Source organism: Nelumbo nucifera, chromosome 1 (assembly GCF_055504915.1).
Source record: "Nelumbo nucifera cultivar China Antique chromosome 1, China Antique-T2T, whole genome shotgun sequence".
In the NCBI taxonomy this organism is placed as follows: domain Eukaryota; kingdom Viridiplantae; phylum Streptophyta; class Magnoliopsida; order Proteales; family Nelumbonaceae; genus Nelumbo; species Nelumbo nucifera.
The window spans coordinates 155,069,937-155,097,681 of NC_142649.1; the positions used below are offsets into that span (position 1 = coordinate 155,069,937).

The following is a 27,745-nucleotide window of genomic DNA, read 5'->3' on the forward strand; positions in this document are numbered from 1 at the left end:
TGATAACGTAGCAACCACGACTCCATCCGAGCTCTCTCATCATTCAATTCTCTCTCTCTCTCTTTCTCTCCTTCCCCTTCTTTTTATTTTCTTTTATTCTTCTTTTTTTTTTTACCAATTTCCACCACCTCTATTTTTCCCAACCATTGCTGCAAATCACAACAGCAGCGATCTATCCACTCCATTCCATTATTTCATTCTCTCTCTCCTACTATCTCTCGTTATATCTCTATCTCTCTCCCCTGTTTTTATCAGCTTTATCTTCTTTCCTTATACATCATCCCCAACTCTCACAATTGTAATTCAGCGTTGTGTTGGGTTTGCTGAACATGATAAATAACGATGAGATGAAAAATGAGAAGAACACAATGAAAAACTTGAACACAATAAATAATGAGCCTTGATTAGTATTTGTGATAAGAAGAAGAAGAAGATACCTTGGGGTAAGGAGTTTCTCTCGAATTTTTGTCAAAAGCATTGGGAAGTTGAGAAGCCCGCATATACCATAAACTTGGCTTGGGGCTTCTCAGATCTAAACCACTTCGGTCTTTTAGAGTCTTTTTGGGATTTGTCTTTCGCTCTAACGGGCTTTCATTAGCCAAACAGAAAAAAAGACCATTTTTGGTCTACTGGGCTTCTAAAAGCCCAAAAGATTTTTCAAAAAGACTTGTCAAACAGGGCCTAAATTAATTCTAATGTCCAAGCCGGCGGTTGAGTCCGGACCGAACCATCTGGTCTCCCCCATCCCACTGACCAATTGACCATGAACCATCACTGAAACTGAAGGAGACCAGGAAGGGATAACGTTACCAAGATGAGATAGATGGAGTTGGCGTTCCAGCATGGAGACTCGCCTCTTCGCATTCCCCTTCTTAGTCAGTGCTCCATCAATGCCACCGAGAAGCCCTAGTTTCTCTCCCGCCCGAAACCCTAATTACTCGGCTCATGTTCTCTGCTGCTCCAGGTATCGTCCTCGTCGAAGTGATGGCAGTGACAGTTCGTACTGGAATTCAAACGCCGAGCCCCTCCGAAGAAAAAGATCCAGGTTCGGATTCGGAGAAGAATCGATTAATGAAGATGACGATGACGGTATTGGCTTCAGAAGGCGATACAAACAACGGAAATGGTGGTCTGATAGGCCATCGTCCTGGGATAACGACCGGGGAACCGGGGTCTTTGAGGAAGTTATTGATAGCTTCTGGATTTTAAAGGTAATTGCTTGTTAAGGCAGCTAAAACTTGTTACTGCCATTGTTATTGAATTCTGGTATTTGTTTGTTAATAACTTCATTACTTAAATTTAGTTGTGCTTAATACATGTTCTTTAGGTCAAGCACACTCGATTTGCATTTGGGGCGATGAAAATGGTTATTGTGTCCATGCATTTGGGTGAAATTCAGAGAAAATTAGCTTGACTTTGTCACTAAGTCCACTTGATAACCCCATTGTGAGAAACGATTAAAAGAAGAAGAGGAAGAATTAAGTGTTAATCGAAGATAAGAAATCTGAGGGCAAGAAACTCTTGGCCACTCATGACCCAACTGAAAGATTTAAACAGTGTGATGACTGTCGTGAGATTCGAGGATAAGAATTTGTTTAAATTCCCATTTATTTATGTAATTATTTTGTTAATGACTATTCTCAGTTCTCACCGTAGGCATCTCTCTAGTTCTGTTTTTGGTGTTCATAACAAACAGAGACACTGAAATAGTTAGGAAGACGTTATTAGTGTGACATATGATGAGCATCAATAGATTTCTAAGGTTCCTTTGCATTCCTTGCCTTGAATCCAAGTTAGTTTCTGCAAAGTATGCCAGTTACCAGTCGGAAATTGCAAAATTCAACTTTCGTTCTCTTAAATTATCCAGTTAGTATTTTCATGGTGCATTCATGACCACCCAATCATTCTGGTGTTGCATTGTAGAATATTGGTAGAGATGACACCAGATTTTTACCATTGTATAGTGCAAGATACATAGAAAATTGGGGGGGGGGTTGCAAAATTCCTGCTTTTTTTTCACTACATATGAGTTTCTTACATGTTAAATTTGAAGGTTCAGTGTCATACTCCAGTGGTAATGATCAACTATCATGGCCAATTCTCACCTCCTGCCTTCTAGTGAAATTGTTACTACCTGGAAATCTTTTCTCTTAAACAAACTAATGTCTTCACATTCATTTGTTAATAACTTACTGAAATTTAATATCAGTTTCTTATGTTCCTATGGTTGATTGGCAACCTAGCTGTTTTAAAGATGTATGATGATGCCATACTGTTGGATCAGTGCAGGTATTCAGTTCTTTTGGATGGGCACTTCCAGTCATCATTCTATCAATGTTGATAGCTTCAGGTCCTAAAGCTTTCCTCATGGCTTTAGCACTTCCACTTGGGCAGTCTGCAATTTCTCTAGCAATCGATAAGTTGTGGGGAGGGACTCGTGATAGCCCAAAACGTAGATCCAAGACCAAGAAGAATCCTTTTGCCAGGACTCCACGTGATGCTCAAATGAGTGAAGAAGAAAAACAAGAAGAAATCGGAGGAACTGGCAATGGAAGGTATAGATATCAGTCATGGGTGGCAGCCAACTATGGTTCAGATAAAGGTGGTCAATATGAGTCTGGTTTTGGTGGATGGGATGAGCTGGATAGGCGAGGCAAGCCTGATAAGGAGCCAACAAAGATGCCACTTGGAACAGGAGGTGGTATATCAAGGCCACAGGTGGAGAAAAAGGGAAAGCTGAGCAGGAAAGGGAGAAACAAAAGCACACCATTGCTGCTAAGGCTGCTTATTGCTGTCTTTCCATTCTTGGGATCATGGACTAAGTTGTTATAGCATTCCTGGCATACTTGGCTAGCGTGTGGATCCCACATGGTTTGTTTGCAAATGCCTAGAAGTCTACTAAAGTGCTAGAAAAGTACAAAGTTAGCTTGCTCTATTCTTTCTCAACAACATCAAAGCTAATAACTTGAGTTCTAGATTTGTATATTTGTAAGTTCAGGGCAGTTGAGTTACTGAAGATGGAAGCCTTTGTGGTTGTATTTGACAATGGAAGATTCTGAGCTCCCACTCAGGCAGATGGTGACTGAGCCTCGTAGACCCCTTACTCCATGCAGATAAATAATTACCAGTGGAAGAGGCCAGCGCACTGATGAAATCAGGATGAACAGTTGGAAGATCGAAGTGCAGCTGGAATTTCTAAAGCAGAATGAGTCTTTGCAAACATTGGTAACAGAACGAGTAAGCATTGTGTAACAAAATATTGACAGCTTGGCTGCAAGTTCTGCAAAATCATTTTTCAATTTGCTAGAGCTTAGTAGGCACCATTAGAAATTAGAGACATTCTTTCAAAACAAGAGTGCAGGTATTGATTGAGATGACTGTAATAAACACATCCGTACAGTATATCCTTTTCCTTGGCCTTTTTGCCATATTTTAACACCATTTGTAAAGATGATCGTTAATGTTCACTTTAGCATCAATAAATTGTTGGAGATCTCATAGATAGCATTCATACATTGAGTTGGAAAAAGATTTTGTAACACTTAGAAATTTAGAATTTGTTTAAGTGATGGTGATCTTTCCCCTGTTGGGTTGGTTCAAGTCCATGACAACCTAACCAAAACCCCATTTGTGTGTGTATGTGTGCGTGTGGAAAATTGCTTTAGAGCCAAATGGCGTCACATATTCCTCAGTCCATTCTTCTAGGGTGGGATTTGGCACGGCTTTGCCTCAACCCTAACCCGATTCTATAGTGCCTTAACCCACAACCCGACCTGACCCGCCTTAAAAATACATAATTTCCAAACCCGACTTGACCCTATAGGGTCTAACCCGACACCAACCCAACCTGACCCATAGCATTTCGGTTGTATTTTGTTAACACGTTTTGAAGACCTAAAATCCATTAATTTAAGTTAGAAAATTGTTTTATAAAATCTAATATGCCACTTTTCCCATTTAAAAAAAAATCAAAACCAACATGTAAATAAACCTTAAACTTTAAAGCTATAGAACTAGAAGTCAAAAAGTTAAAAGAATATTGTGTATATATGTAGGGTATCAGACCCGGCGGAGCAGGTCAGTCAAAACCCAAACCTGACTCGGGTTGAATAATCAAAACCATAACCCGACCCTAAAGCCAAATATATTGAGCCTAACCTGACCCTGTCAAAGCCGGGTTTTCCATTTAACCCAACCCATTGACATCCCTACATTCTTCTATTGATGGGTAAAATTTGAGCCCTAAAATCCTTATCAAATGGTCAGAATAAAGCTCTCTTTTCAGCAAGTTCACTATTAAAACATTGATATTTTCAATGGCCAATGTTACTTGTAGAAAATATTAACAAAAACCCACTTGGTGGATAGATGAATTGGCGACATCACCCCTCCACGTGGCAGAAATGGTCTTGGTCCTTTCTCTCACCAACCTTCAATTTCTTCCAAATGGATGGATGATGTGGCTTATCTGAGCTACCCATCAAATTGAGCACTTCCCTAATGAGAAAAAGATAGTGAGAGGAACCTGTATGGCCATGTTGGAATTCAGATCTCCTAATCCACATGACACTACAATTGTACATTGGGATGGGAACATCTCCCCATGAATGATACCATGTAAATAGCGAGTTGTTCTCAATGCACAGCTGTAATAAGGCATGGGTAGGTGTACCTAGGGTTCTTGTGGGTAGGAGATCCGAACTCGCCATTTTGAGCCCTAATACAGTTTGCCATGTGGAAGTTCTTTGGCCACTTAGCCTTGTTCACTAAATGACCTGACAACCAAATCCACTTTCATCCTCATCCATTTGGGTCAAGAAGAGGACTTCCTTACACGACCTTTTTTCATTTCTCTGCTATGTGGTGGTATGACCGGCCATAGAAACAATTTAAGTAGGAGACCTCCTGGATTGACCACCTATTAAATTCTACGTTCCACATCAACCTTCTTATTAATGATTTCTATAACGAATATTGGGCATTGAAAGTTTCAATATTTATGATAAAAAAACTTAATAAAAAACAGCTTTATTCTGCCCACGTAGCAAAGATTTTTAGGCTCAAATTTGGCCATTAGTAGACGATAATGTGTGACGATGCCAGATCCCATGAGATGCATACAGATCCGTCACCACACATGCAAAAATTCAGTGAGGATGGCAGCTCGACTGGCCCAAATGATAACAAGAGAGGACCAATTTTTCATATGTTAAATTCCTTGGTTGTTCAGCCTTCTTCACTAAGATGATGTTTGATATGGCTGCGTTTGGTTTCCATTGTAAGTTCGTATGCTGCCAAATCAGCATTTAGACCTCAATGATTAAATAAAACAGAAAAGTATGGATTTGTCCAATGAAGATTTTTAACATTCAAATAGACCGATACCCCTACTCTATGTACTCACGCTCGCCCGTGGATTGGCATCAATTTCGAGCGGGCACCTATCCCGACCGTACATTGAACCTACAAATTCTGACACGGGGGGTATCGGTCATTCTCCCTAAAAATCATGTTTGATATGAACTTGGATTCAGTCCTCACAAGACCTTGTTCACACTATCCTCACAACCACTTGCAGTTATGCATTGGGATTCTATGAATAAAAAACATTCAATTACGGAGGTATTCCCAAAACACGGTTACAAGTGGCTGTGAGTATGGTGTGAGCCCGGTCTTGTGAGGACTGAATCAGGTCTCTTTGATATAGCCTGTTTACCGTGGAAGGTGCAACGCAACAATGATGCCTAGGATATGTGAATATGCCAGCCATGTATTTGAAAAGCAAATATGGCAGTCAATTGGATTGGATTTGGTCCAATCCAATCCAATGAATATTTTGTACCGTTTTGTACTAGTCTAATTCAATGTCTGGACCATCTAATCTGTTCAAATTTGTTTTAACTGAGATTATTTCTAATCCAAACCTGGTCCATTGACACCTATATTCTTATATTCTATCAATTAAACCAGATATTGGCTCAATCCAATCCATTCTAATATAAATTCATTATGAATAGACCAGGTTCAATCCAATCAAATAAATACTTTGGACCATTAAGTCTGGATTGGTCCAATTCAATGTTTTGTTGGTCCATCCAATCCGTCCAAATTGATTTTGGTTTGAACGGGGTCCAAATACAAAACCGGTCCATTGACACCCCTAGTGAGGTGTATCAATCAATTTGCCCCTTTGAAATGCTCCACCTTGATTTTAGGTGGAAGTGTGAAACCAATGCAGAAACGGCCTAGTCAACAATTTTTACAATCGACGTTTATGGTTGCAACGAAAATACAACTGCGGGGTATTGCATAGACGTCCTGGAAGATTGTTGCTTGCATGTTTTTCAGTACCATACTACCATGTGTTGAAGATTCCATTCTAACTATTTTTAGTCTTTTGGATACCTGAGCTATCTTCTTTCTTGTTTTTAACAAATTTTCCCAGCAGTGAAAAACAAACGAGAAAAGAAAATGCAACGCCCTCCCTGTAACCTAGATTAATAAGCTAACCTAAAGTGAATCCAATTGGCTTAAAGGAATTATGCAAGGGATGTTGAAGAATGTTTAAGGAGGTATGATTTTGCTGAAGTGATAGTTGTTTTAGTTTTAAAATACAAAATAGTACAAATTGGCAAACACCCCTTGAAGCCTATGACCCAGAACAGCAAAGGAACAATCAGTCTTCTTTTTCAAATTATATTAAAAAAAAACAGATAAACATGTCCTTTCCTAATTTCCTTTTTATCATATTTCTATAGAATTCTTGATCTTTCCTAAACATTCCTTTCATTTTCAGTGTCTTCACTTATTTTTTTTCTTTCCCTGTACACTCATTACAGTGAAATGAATTATGAAAAATCAATATGATCCGCATTGAGCAGTTTAAATGCCATTACACATTAACCAAAGTTGGTCCTAGCTATCTGGGTCTTGGGGTGTGGATTGGATACAGACCTAACCTTTGACACACAAAATGAGAAAATCTCTCCTCAACAAACAATATACCATATTTTGATGTCAGACCCTTCCAATTAAGTTCTCAACCTCTCATTTAAACCAGAAAGAAAACTGATTATCAATGGCATTAATCAACGTTAAGAAAGGTTAATTTACACTTGCCAAGGGCTTCTCTAACCTTGGAAATAAGTTGACTTTGTTGAGATAACAAGCAGATGTAGGGTCCCTGAGGCAGCTACAAAACCCATCTTCATCCACAGGAAATGACATTGGCAGAGGATGGTCCGGGGTCACACCAACCTGGTCGAGTGCAAAGCAAAAGAATAGACGGATTAACAAGTAGCACATTCACTAGAGAAAAGAGGGAGGGGGAGAATTGTTTCAAGACAGGTTGTAAACCTTGTCAATATCTGTATGAGCAGGAGTCTCATATCGAGCCACCGTAACAGCCAAACCAGAGCCATCGGACAGCTCAAAAACTGACTGGATCTTCCTGCAAAGTTGACATCCTATGGATAAATTTACATGTATGTGATATACAAGTATCTTGTGAGGGAACAATAATAACTACCCTTTTCCAAATGTGGGCTCTCCAAAGAGAACTGCACGTTTATTGTCTTTCAAAGCACCAGCTAGTATCTCACTTGCACTTGCAGTTCCTTTATTCACCTAACAGGGACTCAAGAACAATAAAACAGTTGTGTTTCAAAAAAAATGGTGCTTTTTTCCAAATGAAATTCTTCAGGGAAAGTGAAAAAATCATTAAAAAGACTAATATGCAAGAATATTAAAAGTAGGGCTGTTCACAAAAGGGTAAGAACCGACCAAACCGGACCTACCTAACCTGATTTGGTTGGTTCTCAAATAAGTTCAGCCAGTTTCAGTTTGAAAAGTTGTAAAACCCGGCTGTTTGGTTCATTTGCGGCTTCTTATGTTGTAAACAGAACTGCAACTGAACCGACCGGTTACATTTATATCTCATATATAACTGCAACCTAGTCCCTAGCCCCTATATCTATGAGGTTTTGTTTTTTCATTTTTTTTCTTTTTCCTTTTAGTAACCTCAGCCACTGCCTCCCACTTTTCAAATTGTCAAAAACTCAAAATCCCACAAAAGTGAAAAAAGCAAAAGGCCATTAAAGAGGAGATCGGATTCAATCAGTGCAAGACCTGTTTGAACAGAGGGAGGCAGTGGCTATAAAGGCTGAAAGGCTGTTTGAATGGGCCTTGCACTGACTGAATCCAGTTTCATTGAAGAGACCCTAGGGTCCTAGACCATGATAGGACTGTGGCAAGAATCAGTCTTGTCTGCATCAGTCTCTATTTATTTATTTTTCTCCTATCAAGATTTGTCCCATTGGCCAGCACCATCACGTGTAAAAGTTTTATATTTCGGTCAGTTTGATAGAAACCAATTAAACTGACTATGTTGTGAATATTATTTTTCAGTCAGTTTGATTGTTAAGTGGTCGGTTTCAGTTTGTATAAAATTCAATCCGAAACTTTTGGTTCAGTTGGTAAAACTATATAAAACCGAACCAACCCAACCCGTGTACAGGCCTAATTAAAAGCCCAAAAAGGAAATGACTGCAGCCTGGACTCAAAAATGAACACCACCTGTGATAGCATTGGAAAATCAAGTGTGATAAAAAAACGTAAGCTATTCAGTTACAAAAAGAGAGATCTTGAAAAATAATTTTACAATCTGCCTAATGGTGTCTAATACTCTGTTAACACAGAAAGCTTATCTGAATGAATCAATGTCTCAAACAAACAACAGTCCTTGAGGTCAACAAGGCTGTACAAACTATCATGCAGTATAAAGTTAACTTTGTTCTTAAAAACTACAAGAATATCATGATCTGTGTAAAATAAGAATACCAGTACAGCAAGAGGTTCTGAAGCTGCCAATGCATTGCTTCCATCTGTCTCATATATGTCTCGCACACCACGGCTATCACAAATATATACAATGACACCTTTGTCTAACCTAAATAGCAAATAGAAAATTATGAAACATGTACAACAATTAATTATTCAAAGATATGGAATTCAAAACTATAATAGTACAATCTGTAAAACCACTGAAAGGCTTACAAGGGACTGGCAGTAAACAATTTCTACCTTGAAAAGAATTCATAACTACAAATACATATGGGTCATTACTACAAAGAGATTCTTTTTTTAATTCTCCAACTTCATTGGAGAAAATGGCATAAATGAAAATTCATTAGTCACATTGTCAACAACAGACACATAAGGTACAATTAAAAGCAGTTTCCACAACATGAGAGAACTGAAAGACTACCACACATTACAAACAGTTCAAAGTTGTTACAAAGGATCTAAAAATAGGTAACCAACCCTTTGAAGTGAAACTACTGATGATATAGATATAAGATTCTCCCCTACAAATTACTAAAACAAGAAGAGATTTACATGTGGAAATGCAAATGCATTGCATTTTCTTGTACTATATATTACACAAGTAACCAAGTTCAACTTTAAGCACTAAAGTGGCACAAATCCTTCTAGCAGATGTCCTCGCATAACTGACACACAAGTTCAACTTTTACTACAAAATGTTAGTAAAAGAAGTAGAACAAGAGAATCCAAGATAAAATGCTTGGTACAGTTAGCCAAGAATTCTATGGGAACACTTTTGAAAGGGACATTAATCCAAGCCCCATTCTTTTATTACTCATGAAACTTCAACTATTGGAAGAGTTAGAGCTTGAGACCACTTTGGAATGATCAGATGAAGGGAGTCTAAAGTCTTCTTTTGTTTTTGTATCAAGCATGGTAAATGCAATGTACTGAAGTATGAAAACTAGTCAATTATATATGTAGTTATGAACTCCGAACACAAAACAACATATAAGTAAGAACCCAAGACTGCCCAATGATATAAATCAGATTCTCCGCACAAATACAATAATTATCAACTGTTTATCCCAAAATAGCTTACTCCTTGAAGCAGCCTCACAGAGAGATTGTGCAATAAATGGTTGGCTGGTATTGGAACCTAGTTGAACGATGGTTTCACTCTAGAAAGCAAAGACCCATACCTCTCTGATCAAGGGGGTTTGCACTTTTAATAACTAATCAATATATAGTATTTTTTTCTTTTATAATAGTCAAATAGTGGCAATGATAATTTGACATAGGACCCGGGAGGTGAATTGTCAGTCTCCCGTTTTAAGTTTGTAATATTTTATTCAGTTTATGGCATAGTTGATTTTCCATGCAAGATGCAACAAGTTCTCCATATAACTTCAGGTTACTTTTGAAAGTCTAACCTTATTTTTTATCAGGGAAAAAAAAAATAGAACACAACGTAGAATGTGCCTATGCAGCCCTTACAATTTAGGGTAGCCAAGCTAACTAACTCACGGATTAGATCCCCAGGAGGTCAATATCCACAATAATTCGTTTCTGGTGACTCCTCTTGCCAATGAATCAGCCAAAGTATTGGCTGACCTATTGTCCAAATGAGTGTTGCTCCCATATGATTTGATCATGGGCAAGTGATTCCAAGAAAGCTGCTAGCAAAAGCAGCAACATTATATTGATAGTTAACATATTCCATGGTGATAACAATGCAAAAGAAAGAAGCACCACCAAGCAGAACCAATTCATCCTCCAGACTTTAATGACTACAAGATAAATAGAACTTTTCCGTTGATCCTTATCTCAGGTATCTAGTTACATTGTCAGGATCTTGTCTAGAAGCCCAGTTTGGATCTGTGTTTCCTAATATAACATTCTTTGCTGTTGCCAATTCCAGAAGTATATAAATAGAACATGTGCTTATGGAAACCAATTTGACGAGTTTAAAGCAAGGTGTAGGGAAAGGATTAAAAAATCATGGAGTACAACCTAAAAGATAACAAAGCTTACCATATCTTAGCAATCTCAATTCCTTCTGGAAAAAGACCACCACTGCACCAAAATCAGCATTTCAGAAAGCCTGTGAATGATCAAGGAAAACATTGAAGGATATATTTTCACAAGCTAATCACCCGTTATCTCGAAGGTCCAATACAAAAGCATTGACATTATTCCTCCTCAAAGTTCTAATTGCTTCCTTGACAGCACCTATAAAGCAATTAATAGTTGTCATAGTAAACAGGCAACTAGAAATTATTGTGGAGAAGCTACAGTTACTTGATGGAAAAAGTTGGATTAATTAAGAAAGGTCCACATTGTGACATAATCTTGCTCTTAGAAATTGACTTTACAACATAAGATTTTCACAGGCATGCCCCCCCCCCCAAAAAAAAAAAAGAAGGAAAAATAGTAAGTGAAAACTTTAGCGTTAGGACCATACCAGGGTGTAAATTGCACTTTTAGAAAAGATTTTTGGTACTTTTTGTCAAAGTTTTTTAGGCCCTAGGAAAAATTGGGTGATTTTTGATAATTTGGTCTAAACCAAATCAAGAAAATGTACTACAATAAATATGAAAAATAAAGTCAAATTTTTTAAAATTTTCTCCTATACATCAATTAAAAGCAATTCTTCTACTTTTTCCTACTTCCTTGTGTTATGTATTTCTTCTTAATCTTTCCTGTTTCTTTTGTATATTTTCTTGCTATCTATTTCTAACTAAACTTGAAGAAAACATTGATATTTCATATTCCTTCAGGTTTCTAATCCATGATTGTAAAAGAACTGTTCAACCCACCCAAGTAATTTAGTCCAAAAAGTAGAGCTTTTAAATGCATCTATAACTAACAACTCACCAGAAGCATTTTGGTTGAATGATGTAAGTTTGATATACCCAATTCTGGATGCATCTTTCCCCAAACCAGGTACCTCACATAATCTTGACTTCACTGGGTTAAGTGGAACCTTCTCACGCCTGAAATCAGTGATTCAGTTAATTGTAAAAAGAAACTAATTTGGTACCAGCATCTGATCAAGTGGTATAATATAATCTAAATGTAAGCTATGACATTCACATCAGTGTATCACAAGAGAGGTCATAGAGTTAAAGCATTAAAAAATTAAAAGCAAGATCATATCCAGAAATTCAAAAGAGATATCTTCACTTTAATTATTGAAACAAAATCTAACTTAAACTACAAGATTTAAGTCACAACCATGTCCATGAAATTCCCAGAGCATTGGACTTACGTCAAAGCTATCTCTTTTACTTCAGACCCACTGCGTATGGTCAATTCCACTGAACTTCCTTCCGGACCCCTGCAATGCATTTATTTCATTAGGCAAACCAAAGGTGAATGAATAAGCAACCTTATATGTAATCGTGATATTGGGTGGAGAAAAAGAAACTTTAAAGATGCATAGAAAGCTTCTCTAAATGAATTAGTAATCCAACTCTTCCATTTAGAACATAAACATGAACATGCAATTCACAACATTAGGACACCAAAGAATACAAGCACACAAAGCATCAGTTCACTGTTATAACATATGCTCTGATCTCTAAGCTTCCCATTGTTGTAGATAGGTTTTTTTTTTGTGTGTGTGGAGGATTTAACCTCATTCTAATTTCTATGCTAACCACCTTTTTCCAGGTCAAGACATAAGTACATTCAATAAAACAAGGGGAAACAGTGTAGGTAAACATTTAGAGCCCTCGAGTCATTTTAGGCTTTTAGTGTTCTTATGGACCTGGCAGAAGAACACAACTGTTAGTTGCTTTGGCTCAAATCAACCTAATAAATAATCTGCTTCTAGTGGTTCAACCAGAATCAATGTGACACAGTGGACCCTGAGAAATTAGTAAAAGTTATTCCATGGTTTTAACTTTTAGCCTGATCAGCTGAAATATTTCAAAAAGAATTCTAATCCTTGAACAATAATTCGGTGACTTCAGAACGATCAATAAGCTAGCTAATGATCAGTCTTTCTTCTGTTCAATTTTACATAATCTTTTAACATAATAACATATTAGATATAGAAAATAGCAAAACAATAAAAGGAAATGCTCAGGTCATCCTTTAATCTGTTCTAGGTTTTCATTTCCTAAATACAGTAAGGTCCATGTCTTCTCTTCAACATTTTTATCAAAATAATCTGAACAAATTAAAATATCAACAAATGTACAGCATGTTGTAAGAAATATCTACACTCAAACCTATATAGCATAGATCTCTGCTGTGTAAAAGTACTAGTTTAATGACTGCAATCTCAAGGATAGTCAGGTAATTATTCCACTTCCTAGTATTATAACAGTCTATTGAGTATTAACATGTTTATACATACACAAGGGAAGTGAAAAATGCATACGCAAGGGAAGTGAAATATTCAAAACCACCCTCTCTTCTGCTCTATCATCATATAAAAAAAATCCCTTCCACTACAATTAAGTACATCTTTACTACTTCAGAAAAATATGAGCAATTGACAATTTCCCAAAATAATTAAGGATCTAAAAGCTTACAACCCGAACACAAAAAGAGTCAAGTCTGCACGTAATAAATGTGATGAAACCACATCATTTATGAGCATTCAATTGATCCAAAAGAAAAGTGACTTAGAGCAATAACCATATCATAAATCCTAGGAGTTTCAGTTGATACCCTTAGCTTGTTGAAGGATACACCTAGTTCTATTAGAAGTATGTAGCATAATGGATAAAACCAGGGCATTATTGATGTATTATACCTGAAAAAGTTATGGAAATGCCACTAGGAAGTAGGAAACATCAGTTCAAGTGCCAAAAGTCCAATTAGATATAAAGAGTATTAGATATTATATGGGATGACAAGAACCTCCAAATTTTGGTCATACAAAGAAGGTAGTTCTTCAAAATATTTCGATTTCTTTTTCTCATGGTTGGCCACAGAAATATATTAGAAAAAAGATCCAGATGAAGTGTACAAGAAGTCTAAATGAAAAGGAAGAAAATTTATAGATTTGACAACCATACAAACCAAGCCCTGTATAAAAGATACACATAAAACCAAAATTCAGCAAAACACAGAAGAAAAACAAGAAATCAAAATATTGGAAGTCAGCCTAGAAAAGGTGTAATCTTGCACAAACAAAAGCCCCTTGCAACAGAAAAAACAAAGCAGCATACCACAAAATAAACAAAAGTTCTCACATTTAATACTACAAGCAAGGAACCAGAAAAAAGAAATCCCAACACTCAAATAACTAATAACAACAGATAAGCATATCTTATTTTCTTTTCTGATGCTCCAACCAAGCCATTAAACGTCAATAACAGCTTGAAACTATTCCACTAGCTACCAATTTGCATCATAATAAGAATATAACCATCAAGAAGCACAAAAAAAAAGAAAGAAAAAAAAAATCAGGTTTACTTATTTAGCAGAAATCTTACTGTAATCTGTCTGCTGCATCATATAGTCCAATTGTTTCTGTACTAGTTTTATCAATTGCCAAAATAACATCTCCTGATGTAATTCCAGCCCTATTCGCAGGGCCTCCTGGAGAAGATGAAATAACAACAAATCCTGTAGAACCATCAAGTTGTGTAGGATAGGCAATTGACAGACCCACACCCGTAAGAGCACCTTGAGTGCCAGACTGCCTTCAAAAGAAGATGACAACAATCTTAGGGGAAAAGTTTAAAGATACTTTCCTTTTAAACATAACACCAAAATATCCCAATCAGATCGCATGTTTGTTCATGACTCATCCTTTTGGTTGTATCAGAAATGCATTAATTTTAGAAACAAGAAAAGACTTAAACCCGCAAACTCTTGAATTTTTCTGGTTCTAGAAAGCGAGTGAAAGGATCATCCAGGGTGGCAAGCATCTTCTTTATTGCCGCATCTGAATAGAAATACACCATTTTGATTTAGATAGGAGTCTACATCATTAAAAGCATACACAGAAAATATTCTTATCAAATGGACCAACAAGGTACATTGCAATATTAATATATGGAAGTTATAACAGTCTTGAGTCTCAATTAGAATTTTTCCTCATTGTCGTGCTTAACGTGTCCCTTCACTCCCACTAACAAAGAAGGCAAACAATAAATACTTGGTATAAACACCATCAGCTTATTATATAAACAAGTGCACTTCATTAAAAGGTTTCCCACATTAAATTTTAAGATCAAGTTCCTAGTCCTCAAAGTATCAAGACATGCATAACATAACTTTGGCAACTGAACCTGTACTCGGTTTAGTGAAGTTGTATTTTATTTATAGTCGAGAAGATGATAAATGAACTAAACTATAACACCCCCCCCCCAAAAAAAAAAAAAACAATACATATACGCTTATGTGCGTGTCCAACTTCCTCTTTAACAAGCTATATGAAATAATCAATGCAACTACCATAAGTAACATATAAGTATAAAAAGAGTTCCATACATGTTTCTTCTCGTGTCTTCATCGGTTCATTGCGCAGTGCATTTTCTCGATACCGGAACCAGCTTTGTCCATTAAAAGTTTTGTCAACATATGCCCTGTCAATTGTCCTCCATACCTCTAAGAAAAGGAGGTTCTCTTCAGTGAGTGCCCCTACATGTCAATTAGGAACAAGTATTATGATGTGCTTATAACCTCATTTATCCAATCTCTTAATATGAATACTTTGTAACTTTCAAGTTCCAAGCAATCAAATAACTCAAGTCAAACAATAAACTTACATGATGGAGTCTTATTGAAAGCTACAGAGACCGACATAACCAGCATCATTCCGACGACTAACCCGACAAACAGAACTGATGCATCGCTTTTAAACTTCTCCTGCCAATTTATTAGTTTCTGTGAACTGACAGTAGTTCCCGTCAGCTTCGAAGAGAGGCCATAGCTTACCAGGAATGAACCACGCCGAGATGGGATGCTTTTATTGAGCCTCCACGGTGGCAGAAACAATAAACTGTATTTAAAACATCGAACGGAACTTGGCAAGTCCGTTTCTATGAACCTGGTAGCCACAGATTCCCATCGAAGGACCTGCAAGAAGACCATTCAAAAGAAATTCCACCATAAATGATTCAGTCCAGAAACCAAGTAAATGGGTAAAAACGGACGAGTCTAATTGTGACTGCACAGAGTCGACTCGACCATGACGAAAGAAGATTCAATTAACGAAGCTAAATCATCTCCAATACTGCGAAAAAAAATCAGATCAATTGAAGGGTGACAATTTAAACCCTTCTCGATTCTACGACAAATTCAAGCTAAAATCCATATATTTTGCATACCAGAGCCAAAAGGCGATAGAAAAAAGCGCAATCTGTCGGAAGAAATCGGGTGATTTAGAGAGCGTAACAGTAGAGATTTATCGAGAGAGAAGTACCTGAGAATTGATGGGTCGGAGAGAGAAATGACAACGAGGGGTTGTGTTGATGGCGGAAAGTCTGGAGGGGGAGAAATATGGCCGGAGAGAAGCATGGGAAGCAGCGGAGATTCCAAACTCCATAGAGGTTTATTTGAAAGTTACTAGTTCCTACTTCCTAGCTCCCACTCCACACACGTCCTCTTGTTTTCCTTTCCTCTCCTTATCGTTCCCCTGAAACTTGACCCTCTTCTTTTCAATTAACGGTGGAATTTGAAAACGGCCCTGAACCCTTTGCTCCTCACCGAGCACTTCCCACACCAACCTCACAATTGAGTCCAAGCTCAAGACGAATTGGGATTAGGGCTGTTCATAATAAGACCCAACCCGACCAATCCGGTCCGATTCAATCCGAGTCGGCCAGGTTTTCTTCAGTACCGGTCAGTTTCGGGTTATAAAAAATCATAAAATGATTATTCGGTTCGTTTTCGATTTCCATGTGTGAAAACCGAAACCAATCCGACCCAAACCGACTTAGTAGTTAGTTCCTAATTAGTAGTTACAACCTATTTAGTTCTTCACTATCGAGTTCATTAGGAGGTAAACATTAAAGATGACCAAGACCCATCACTCCATCGGTGAATAAAAAAAGAGTACATAAATAAATATTTGCCTTAAATTTCAGTATTTCACCACTACTTATCTACAGTTGCAAAGAGCATCTTCTTAGCTTTTGTTGGATCCGATCGGCTTTGATAGAGCCGAAATCGACCCAAACCGATCAGGTCGATTTTGCTTAATACAGGGTCGATTTTGGTTTCAATTTCAGATAACCCGATTAGGTCGGATCAGTTGGAAAAGCATCAGTAAACCAACCCAACCCAACCCGTGAACAACCCTAATTGGGATGTCCTACCAATAAAATAACTTCCAACACTCTACCAACTAGATGTGAAATGTGCGATATGTTGATAGGGTGTTGGAGTGTATCTTATTGGCAGGTGATCCAAGCTCCTATAAAGCTGTAACGTTTATATACTTGTAAATAAAAGAGCTTAAAAAAAGAAATTAATAAAGCGTCTTTATTCCCAGCCTGCACAAAATCATGACATGTAGCTGCTTCATTTGAATTTGAAGTTCCTTGGGGAGCTCAAGTGGGTCACCAAGTGTCTCTAACTCATTTCAACGTTTTAGCTGGTTCCCTTCTCTCTTGATTGAAATCGGCCATCGTTAGCGTGGGGAAATAACTCACTTGAGTTGGATTTCGAGTCGTCACACATCATATATGAAAAGGAAGTGATGGAGTCTTCAAGAATGATATCAAAATCGTTTTAATTCAATAGTGACTCCAATAGCTCGAGACACTGGCGAACCAATCCAAGTAAGACTTAGATGAGAGAGGGGAGGGGTTAAGCACCCCTCTCCCAGGTCCAATAGGTGGGGCCCATATGATATCCAAACAAGCACAAATACACTTAAACAATTATTCAATTAGCTAAGATTATAACAAAGCATACAAGAATCCAAAACATTTTTACCTAATTGTTTTTATTTATTTTATATATATTTACATATTTTTACTTTTATTTTTTATTTTTTGTGTTTTTTTTCTTAATTTATTTAATCAATTATTTGTGTTATTTTCTTATGGACCCCCATTTGATTTCATCTTTAATTTTTTTGCATATTATTATATTTTGTTTTTTATTTTCTATTTATTTAAATTTTACATTTTCTACTTTTTGTTTTTCTCTTTTTTTTTTGGTTTTTATGCTTTTCTTTATTTACTTTTATTTACTATTTGTTATATTCTTATTATGTACTTTTTTTACTTTTTATTTATTTTCTTTGTGGAACCTTATTTGTGTGTTTATTAATTGTATGGGATGAGTAATTCATTTATTCTGCTCCTGTTTTATCATTTTTTTATCAGATCTTTAATTATTTAATTATTTTTTATTATTATTCCTTTTTATCGCCTTATTCTCCTTGTCACCTAATTACAACCAAACTTGAACCCCTCTCTTTCACTCTTCTACCCAATTTATTTGTTATTATATTATTATTTTTTGTGTTTTGTTTTCATTATTTTATTATTCTTATTATCATTTTTTTATTAGTTTATCTTCCTAGAGCAATCATCCCTCTAAGGCCCTATTTGATTTCACTTGTGATAAGTATTTTTTTATAAGTACTTAATAAAAGTGTTGGGACCACACATTAAGTGGAAAATAAGCACTTGTAGGTGTTTGGTAAAAAAGTACTAATTTGGTAAAGAAGTGCTTATTAAAAAAACAACTTGAGAGTTGCTTTTTTTAAGCACTTGTTAAATAAGTGGACACACAAAAATTTTGGGACGATTTGGTCCCTGTTTATTTTTTTTAAATGACCAGAATACCCCCATAGCTCCTTAAACCCTCTTCTTCCTCATTCAAACAGAGTTGAGCATACTAGCAATGGCACATGTTTTAGGAGCGAATGACGACCATCAAACGAGCTAGAAACTCATCAGAAACCATGTTCATTTCACATTTGGACCGATGTTGCACATGTTTTTGTGAACATTTTTTGTTTTTTTGAGGTTTTAAACACTTGAAACCCTCTTTGTATTGTTCATTACAAGATCTGTTTTTTTTTTTTATTTCACGCATTCTCACTGTGCAATCGCCGGTGACACTCAAGTAAGTCATCCTCCTCCCTTGTCTTTGCTTTATAATTATTTTTAGTGCAATAATTTGCTTAAAACCATTTTTTTTATTTTCAGAGATAAAAACGACAATGTTGTGATTTTTTGAAATGTATGTGGTTGTGTTAATTATTATATGTTGATTATTTTGCAATGTTTTGATCAAAACCGAATTTCCTTTTTCTTTTATTTCTAGAGATAAAACCAACAATGTTGTGATTTATTGAACTTAATGTGGTTGTGTAAATTATTTTATGTTGATTATCTTGCAATGTTTTGCTCAAACCTGATTTTTTTTTAATTTTAGAGAAAAAAATGATATTGTTGTGATTCTTTGGTTGTGTTAATTATTTTATGTTGATTAATTTGCATAATCCGAATAATGGTTGATGGAATTTTGTGTTTGATTATATTGTATTAATATTTTATGGAGTTTTGTGTTAATTGATTTGTATTTATTGATTATATTGTATTAGTATTTGTTAAATTCACATTGCGTTTTTTTTGTTTGTTAAATATAAATGGTGATGATTTTATTAGGAATAAACTGAATTTTGGTGATGTATGTGGTTGTGATGTTTGTATTAATATTTTATTTATTTTTTAATTCTCATTGCTATTTTGGTGATGCTTTTTTTTGAATAAACTGAATTTTCATGTGTTGCTCACTTTATCCTATTTTATTTTATTTTCAATTCTCATTGATGTTTTGGTGATGTTTTTTTATCTTCTTTTGAATGAACCAAATTTTCATGTATTGCTCATTTTATCCTATTTTATTTTATTTTTAATTTTCATTGCTATTTTGGTGATGTTTTTTATATTGGTTTTGAATAAACCAAATTTTCATGTATTGTTCATTTTATCATATTTTATTTTATTTTCAATTCTCATTGATATTTTGGTGATGTTTTTTATATTTTTTTGAATAAATCAAGCTAACATGTATTACTCATTTTATCATATTTTATTATTTTTTTGAAAACTACTCATTGAAAGTGTTTCCTAGAAGTATTTTGTGAAAACTATTCCTAAAAAATGATTTCTAAAAGTATTTTGTAAAATCTATTTATTGAAAGTACTTTCTAAAAGTATTTTGTAAAAATTTCTACTTGAAAGTGGTTTCTGAAAGTATTTTGTGAAAATTGTGCCTTAAAAGTACTTTTTGGAAGTATTTTGTGAAATTTGCACCTTAAAAAGTGCTTATCTGAAAGTATTTTGTGAAAATTGTGTCTTAAAAGCATTTTGTGAAAACTACGTCTTAAAAGTATTTTGTGAAAACTTCGCCTTTAAAGTGCTTTTTGGAAGTATTTTGTGAAAATTGATTCATGAAATTACTTTCTAGAAGTATTTTATGAAAAATGTGCCTTAAAAGTACTTCTTGAAAATATTATTCAATATTTGTTAAATTATTATTATTATTATTATTATTATTATTATTGTTGTTGTTGTTGTTATTGTTGTTAATTGAGTCCACATGACACTCCACTTATGGGTCCATGTGGGCTCTCAAGTGTCATGATGTGGCGATTTTTTCATTGAAATATATAGTATAATATGTGAAAAGCATTGTTTATATGTATAAGTGAAATAAGGGCTAAAATTGTCATTTATGTCAACATAAACATTTGTGGGGAAAATGACTCACCAAACATCCCCACCCTAACAAGTTCTTATAAAACACAATAAGTGATTTGGCAAATGGATCACCAAGCAGCCTTAAATGGTTATTAAAATAAGTACTTACAATAAGCACTTATAAAAAAAATACTTATTTTAACAACCACTTACAATAAGCACTTGTAAATGGAAAAATCACCTTAACACAGAATTCACCTTAGCTCCTTCCCATCTTCTTTTACTGTATTTATAAGCTTAAGCTAGTACCCTATCAATGACAGAATAAACTCCGGTGACCAAGAAACTCACATGACAATCACCTTCTAGTTTCATTTGGCAATGAGCGCCATTTCCAAATTCAGATAACCTCCCCCTACTAGCGAGGGGCGCCGTGCTAAACACGGGCGAATAATACTGAATAATTGAAAGAGTAAAAAAATGAAGAAAAATCTTCTTGCACATGTGAAATACACACATGCTCTAATACTAACGTGGCATCCTACAACTGGGAGTGCAGGAATTTGTGCAAGACGTGAAGGGCCTCGTTGAGATGAGAGTATCATCGATGTCAACTTTGTGCTATTCAGTTCGGCAATTTAAGATAAATCCACTTTTGACTTGTGTACAAATTGTAGGGAAAACAAAGGGAAATCATCAATGCGTAATTGGCATTTGGCTAGTAACGCAACCAAGAAATGATACCTTCACTTGTGAAGACAGAAGAAAACAGCATTCCTTTCGGTTATGTTTCATATAGCCAACATAAAAACAGGAAATAAGAATTAAACCAAAATTAGCTAATAAGAGAGCCACCTTAAAAGTAACTCGAGCCAGCATATGACTCGTGCTACGAAGGAGAAATTTAAGGCATGAGACTCCTGTATGTTTCCCTGTTCAAAGAGAGATCTCTCTGTTTTTCCTATGATTGTTTATAGGGAGGAAATCCTATCATTGAACGCCTCTCCTGTTCAGTCCACAAGGTCCAACATATGACTACAGGAACCAACTTCCAAAGAATCAGCCCTCTCTTACTAAGAGCCTTAACACCACAAAGCTGCAATGAGAGTCAAGATCTTTTAGAAGGGACATGTTCACACAAAATAATTCAATTCCATCCAGATAAAAGAAAATGGCAATGTAAGGAGCATAATAAGATAAAATGGGTTTCACAATTCACTAAGAATAATTCTATAAATGATACTACAAAATGTTATCAAGAAAGGAATCATGATAAGAAACAAACAATTTCTTATGTTCATCAAACTATTGTACACAACCATGAGACCACACATCTCCTGTAACTTTGATTTTAATCTCAACACCATTGTATTTCTTTCACTAAATCACTCCACCATACAGTGGCAAGTGAGAAAATACTTTATGCAGCCAAAGTTTGACTACAGTGGTCTAAAAAGAGTCGCATGGACAAAAAAGAAAATAAATGATAAACCTTACCAATGATACAGTTCAGGAGAGATTTCATAGCATAATAGTGTAAGGCTTCCAAAAATGGAGAAAAGGTGGAAAATCAATTACCAAATAAATGAAAAGGTTAATCCATTGCTAGGTGGCTTAGTATGAGGGCACTTATTCCCTAGATGTGTTTTTAGCCCATCTCTTCCCCATTAGATATTATCTCTTTGGCCTTCCTCTAATGGGAGCAAAAGAAATTTATTTATTTGGGGATTTGGAGGAAATAGAAGTGTATTTAATGGAAAGTTCAAGTGTCCTAGAAGACTATGCTCACACATTGGGGGTTATATAATGTTGTCTGCATCCTAGTAGAGTTCCTCCCAACCCCAGATTTTGTAAGAATCCTGTCTTTGCCCATGGTGTTGACAGACTTAACAGACTAAGTTGGTAGCAACTTTGGAGCGCTTTGGACATTTTTGAAGATGAAAATAACACTCAACCACCTTTTTAATCAATCCAAAAGCTATAAATAAAACACCACAATTTAGAAAATAAAGCACCCAAGGACTTGGAAAATAAAGCTGGAATTTAGAGGTTTAATCATAATCAACCCAGAAACTGAAAATATAACTCAACAACTCAGAAAATAAAGCATCTAACAACTCTAAAAATACAACCCAAATTCATAGAATGCCAAATTATGGTCTAAGCTCAAAATAAATGCTTACTTGCATGGTCAAATTATGGTCTAAGATCATAAGAGTATATTTACTCAATAGTTCAGAACCAATGCTTAACAATGTTTTAAGTAAAGAATATGAAACATCCAAATATATAAAAGAATGCTTAGAAGCCTTAAACAATGTGCCATCAGAAACCAAACATCCAAATATATAAACACTAAGTAAAGAATTCCACACATCAAGCAGTGCTTAGGAGTACAGAGTTTTAAGTTTCATATCATTAATGATTGATTCCAAGAAAAGAATTCAAGGAAGATCTATGGATCTTTTCTTCCCTCTAATACCTCTCATAGAAGTTAGCCTTAGCCACTAAAGTTGAATAATCTTGGTACATGATGGAGGGTGATTTGACCCAACCTCATCATAGGGGGACACGTGGGCGTGACTCAGCACAAGTGACAGCTCAGCACGACCAGTCCGCCAAGATCCAGCGTGGCAGCTCAGTACCAGATGACGCTCCGATTACCCCGAGCTCTCTCCTAAGGGGGGGGGGGAGCGTCCCGAGGTCCCTCCAGGTGAGGAGTCTCGATCTCTTCCCAAGTAAAGGAGCCCCCGAGCTCCACCTCAAGAAGGGAACACCCCGAGCTAAGATTCTGCCAAGGAAACGTCCCGAGCTAAGATTCTCAAGTCAGGACTCTCCCGAGCTCAAGGCACTTCGGGATGAGCTCAGGAGCCTCCTAAAGTTTATTCCTGCTCAAACCTAAGTAGGCCACCTCGGGTAGAAGCACCTTGATACGGCACCTGCAGCTCGGCCCCGGGTAACTCGGTGCAAGGCAGTTCGCAAGAAGACAGCTCGGCGTATCACAGGAAGATCTCCTCTGACAACCGTACTTGCCAAACCTGGAGCCCTGCACCCACGTCTCTCGCCAGGCGGCGTCGTGCCTGCCAGTCCTGAGGGGTGTCTCCCGCTTGGCAGGGGCGTACTCTGCAGCAGTAACTTGCGCAGCCCTGGCAAGTAATAGCTGCGGCAGAGAATCAGAGGCGGTTATGCCTGATTTGATAGGCCACCGCTATATAAGAGCTCTTGTCCCCAAAGAGCAAAGGTAATTGCAAATTGCGCATCTCCACTCTTAGCTTACTTCTCTGCAACTCTCTTTCTCAGCTTTCCAAGTTCTGACTTAAGCATCGGAGTGTTCCCGCCTGGAGAGCTCCCCAAGAATCCTTCACCTTCTTCTTCGCAGGTATCTTGTCCGATGCCAGTTAGGAGCACAGCCTCTGCCAGCTAGGAGTGACCAGATTGCACATCATCAGTACACTTGATCACAAAAGCCCCATGTTACACAAAGCAACTGAAAATAACAACTTCTCATCAACATGTCAACTGGTCTAAATAATACAAGTAGCAACGAAGGAGAATACAGGTATAGAATGCAAGATGATGTGGCTCCCCACTTCCCCCTTTATACCAAGAGGCTTGGTATATGTAATACCTGTAGGATGTTGTCCCAAATCATGGAGACTCAACATCTAGGAGATTGGCCAGTTGGTTTAAGTACTACACAACATTCAACAACAAATTCCTATTCCAAACACAACAGAAGAAAAAAAACAGAGTTTGAACATTGGACAGATCTGTTGTATTCATTTCCAAGGTCAAAAGTTTAATTTTTACTAAGGTATTGACGCTGATAGGACCAAAACAAAAATGATCCAAGAATTGTTCAAAAGATCGTTTCATGGATAAATGATGGATAAAATTGACATGACTGGACAACAATGGACAAGAAATTGGGTTCAATTTTAATTCTATGGTGGTTTCACTTAAATAATCCAGACTATTGAATATTGAAACTGAATTAACCACCAGCCTAAATATCATGTTCAAACTTAAACTAACTTTTTTTGAAGTCAAGCTTGTTTGAGATTAATCAAAGTATATATTGGGCTCAGAATAGGTTGGCTGTACCTTTAGAACCAACTTGAAATTGGAATGACCATAGCCTTTTCCATTGAAAACACTAAAGGAAAGTGGAAAGGCTCACCTTAACATTGATAATTCACTAGAAATGCTAAATCTTCAATCTCACATAGCAACTATCTTAAATATGCAAGATGCAATTAAGGCTTGACAAATTTGCTCTTCATCCAAAAACCTGCACAGTGTTAAAAAAGTAAAAATAAATAAGAAAGAAAAGTAGCATTTGTAGCACAACTTCAACCATTAGATAAATAAGAAAAACAATGAAGCAAATTACATAAATAAGAAAAGATCCAATACAATTTGTAAGATGCAGTCATCATTAATCACTAGATTATCCAAAATTACGCCAAAAAAGAAACAGATGCATTCCATATTGCCATCACACTTGGATTATGCAGGCAAAAGAGATGTTCAAATGAGGAGCAAGGCCGTAGCAAGTCCTTGGATATGCTTTTCCATCTGACCTGGTTTGACTAACAAATAGAATAAGTGAGAAAACATAGTAAAATTGAAAGGCTAAACAGGTTACAAAAAATGATTTCCTTTCTTTTCGTGTTATTTTTAAAGAAATAATTTTTTTCTTTCCCCTCTTTAGAGTCTGCTGCTAGTGATAGCAGATATTGAAGAGAAAATAAGAAAAAAAGCTATAAAAAAGATAAAATAAAGAACATGAGGAATCAAACTTACCTACCCCTCATCCATTTGCGTTGATCAGTGGTTTATGATGAGAAAGAGGGCTACGTTTAGCTCTAATGCAAGAAATAGATAGTTGAAGATATGATGAAGAACAAAAACATGTCAGGGAACAAGAAGGGTGACCTCCCTAGACCTCCCTCGGTTCCCTAGATATTGCGATAACGGCACAAGCTTCGACAGGGCAAGAAGCATTAAGCCTCAAACAAGCATCAATGCAGCAGAGGTGAAAGAAATGTCGACAGTCGGGCATCATCGTCAACATCTCTCTATCTGAATTTTTTTGTAAAAGATCAGCGTTAAAATTATTTTTTATTATTTTCAGTCTGCTAAAAAATAGTTCTGATTATTAAAGTTTTTTTCTTCTTCCCTCAACAAAAGAAAAATGGAAAGAGAAATCATGTCAAAGTAAAAAATTACCATAATGCATGCGTAGATTTAATGGTTGTGATGATATGGGTATGCAATGGATCCCGTCTCAAGCAACCTGTTATGTCTTCAATCATCTTTCCTTTGAGAGTGAAGCTCGCTCATCATTCTATCCTGCAAACATTAACAGAGCAAGAACAATTAGTCTATGTTTCTCTCTGTTTTATTATTAAAGTAAGAACAAAGAAAAACCATAGAAAAGGAAAAGGAACGAAGAATGCCTTCCATGGGCAAGATGATCGAACAACTGGGTTGCACCCATCTCGTCAGAGAATCTCCAGATGCTGCCCAGGAAAACACGAAACACTTCCTATAAAAAAACCAGGTGAAGATGCCATCATGAGCTCTTTGCATGCCAGACGCTCCCTAGAAAACACATCGTCACACCGGGACCACTGAAAACACCGAGAGTGAGATGGGTGTGAAACGCCATGGGAGAAAGAAAGAGGCGAGAGAGAGGAGAAAGAGAGAAAGAGACGAGAGAGTGAGATCGGTGTGAAATGCGAGAGGAGAAAGAGAAAGAAGAGAGAGTGAGAGAGAAAGGGAAGCAGGTAGCGGGAAGACAGAGTATCGAAGAAAAAAGAGAGGAGGGAGAAAGAATAATCAATCATCGACACTTGCCGTGACTACCCAAATGAATGGTCAGAACAACTACCCAAATGAATGGTCAGAACAAATTCAGTGGATGGTCTCTTTCCAATGGACCTGGGTGGTGGTGCCATTGACTTGTTTCTGTCGACTCACAGTTCTGAGCTCTATGCTATGGATCAAAGAGGGTTCGAATGAGAGATGATATGGCCGCAGCTTGAACTTCAATAAGGCGTCTTGCCGCAACTGGTTCCATCGATGCACATGCAAATCACCGAGGAGTTGCTTGCGATATAAGTAAAAGGATGCCATTTTCATGGGAGAGATCTCCTGGAATGCCCAAAGACATTGAGAAAAGCGGCCTATTTGCTGAGAGCCCACTACCTCCCAAGCTCCCACCGATGGCGTCCTCCGGCGAAAGTGCCTGCGATAATGATGATGATGATAAACTTGTCGACGACAACAACGATGATGAAGATAATAATTCAACGGACTGTGATGATGATACCGACGCCGACGACGATGAGGTTTTGTCATCAGATGTAATAGACGACAATTTCTCGATATCAAAGTCCATAGATATTGTTGATAGCATGAACCTTTGGGTGCGTGGATTGGAGCACGAAGGTTTAGAGATGGTGGAGTCTAGAGGAAATCATTGGCTTCTTCTTACTCAATTTCTTCAAAGAAGAAAATGCATAAGAGGTTCCTTCTTCTGCCTATCATGATCAGTGATATTCAAGTCCCAGAAAGATTTATTCATCCCGGAAGTACACTGGCACGATCGTATACACCTGCCAAGGCGTGTGGGCTTGCACCCTTTTTCCCTTGGCGCATGAAGCACGCACTCTGCGGATTGAAGAGCCCCATCCAGCATGGCTTGCCCAGTTCCAAATTTGATGACAGCTCCAAACGAACACGAAATGCTTCGACCTAAGAAAGGTGGTGGTACCATTGATTTATCATTCATGCCAAAATATAATCCAGATAAGGTCCATAGAAAAAAGTAGAGTGAAACCATGGCACACATTTCTTGCAAGAAAATCATGAATTAATGGGTATGTAGCTTGAGAAGTTTAATCTACATGTAAATGAATAATAAGATTTCATTTTCTGACTGAAATGAGAATTGAAGTGTAAATGTGTGTTGATTGGGGCCATTGGATTGGTATCGGATGTATTTAATGGTGGATTTAAGGACTTTTGGGCTGAAAGTTGGAATTTTTGAGTTTTGGGGTGTTTCAAAGGGATCAAGAGTGTTCACAGACGTATGGGATAAATTAGAGGTTCAAGCGATGGACCGAGTAAAAATTGGGTGTTAATAGTCATGGTCTTTTAGGAATAAGTCTTACAGGGTATATGGAACCTAGGAACTTTGAATTTTCTTTCCTTCTTCTAATGAAATCAAAACTTAAGTCCATTTCCATCCTTAAAAGTCAAAATTTAGTATTCTTTTGCCG

At 36.8% G+C, this 27,745-nt stretch overlaps 2 protein-coding genes and 1 long non-coding RNA gene across 14 annotated transcripts; 1 reads left to right on the forward strand and 2 right to left on the reverse strand.

Moving 5' to 3' along the window:
• Positions 1 to 679: 679 nt before the first annotated feature.
• LOC104602720 (uncharacterized) lies at positions 680 to 3,511 on the forward strand. The gene is made up of 2 exons (XM_010266501.3): positions 680 to 1,211; positions 2,290 to 3,511. Exons 1-2 carry the CDS (start codon positions 843 to 845, stop codon positions 2,830 to 2,832), a joined length of 912 nt encoding a protein of 303 aa, XP_010264803.1. The 5' UTR covers positions 680 to 842; the 3' UTR covers positions 2,833 to 3,511.
• A 3,333-nt stretch (positions 3,512 to 6,844) lies between these two features.
• LOC104602721 (Peptidase S41 family protein) lies at positions 6,845 to 16,435 on the reverse strand. 2 transcript variants are annotated; one of them, XM_010266502.3, is made up of 13 exons: positions 16,214 to 16,435; positions 15,558 to 15,867; positions 15,280 to 15,429; positions 14,649 to 14,731; positions 14,277 to 14,482; positions 12,095 to 12,163; positions 11,701 to 11,819; positions 10,980 to 11,055; positions 10,858 to 10,899; positions 8,839 to 8,947; positions 7,529 to 7,626; positions 7,357 to 7,450; positions 6,845 to 7,257 (listed from the first exon to the last, which is right to left on the reverse strand). In XM_010266502.3, the coding sequence occupies exons 1-13, from the start codon at positions 16,334 to 16,336 to the stop codon at positions 7,105 to 7,107; spliced, it is 1,632 nt and encodes a 543-aa protein (XP_010264804.1). In that variant the 5' UTR covers positions 16,337 to 16,435; the 3' UTR covers positions 6,845 to 7,104. The 2 variants fall into 2 exon arrangements, 1 of the variants encoding a protein (XP_010264804.1); XR_016080441.1 differs by lacking the exon at positions 7,529 to 7,626.
• A 4,695-nt stretch (positions 16,436 to 21,130) lies between these two features.
• On the reverse strand, positions 21,131 to 27,387 carry LOC148804024 (uncharacterized). Of its 11 annotated transcripts, none has more exons than XR_016080446.1 (6): positions 26,319 to 27,379; positions 25,919 to 26,092; positions 25,689 to 25,811; positions 24,637 to 25,541; positions 22,939 to 23,876; positions 21,131 to 21,552 (listed from the first exon to the last, which is right to left on the reverse strand). It is a non-coding gene; the product is annotated as an uncharacterized LOC148804024 (long non-coding RNA). The 11 variants fall into 11 exon arrangements; XR_016080448.1 differs by lacking the exon at positions 22,939 to 23,876 and having other exon boundaries at positions 24,637 to 25,048; positions 25,263 to 25,541; positions 26,319 to 27,360; XR_016080450.1 differs by lacking the exon at positions 22,939 to 23,876 and having other exon boundaries at positions 24,637 to 24,747; positions 24,873 to 25,541; positions 26,319 to 27,360.
• Between the last annotated feature and the right edge of the window lie 358 nt (positions 27,388 to 27,745).

What these genes read in the sequence shown, in the direction of transcription:
- LOC104602720 (XM_010266501.3), top strand. Translation starts at nt 843, where the DNA reads ATGGAGACTCGCCTCTTCGCATTCCCCTTCTTAGTCAGTGCTCCATCA. An exon ending in ATAGCTTCTGGATTTTAAAG is followed by an intron (nt 1,212 to 2,289) that starts GTAATTGCTTGT and finishes GGATCAGTGCAG; the next exon opens with GTATTCAGTTCTTTTGGATG.
- LOC104602721 (XM_010266502.3), bottom strand. Translation starts at nt 16,336, where the DNA reads ATGGAGTTTGGAATCTCCGCTGCTTCCCATGCTTCTCTCCGGCCATAT. An exon ending in TTTCAATAAGACTCCATCAT is followed by an intron (nt 15,430 to 15,557) that starts GTAAGTTTATTG and finishes ATTGACATGTAG; the next exon opens with GGGCACTCACTGAAGAGAAC. An exon ending in ATTGAGATTGCTAAGATATG is followed by an intron (nt 8,948 to 10,857) that starts GTAAGCTTTGTT and finishes TTTGCTATTTAG; the next exon opens with GTTAGACAAAGGTGTCATTG.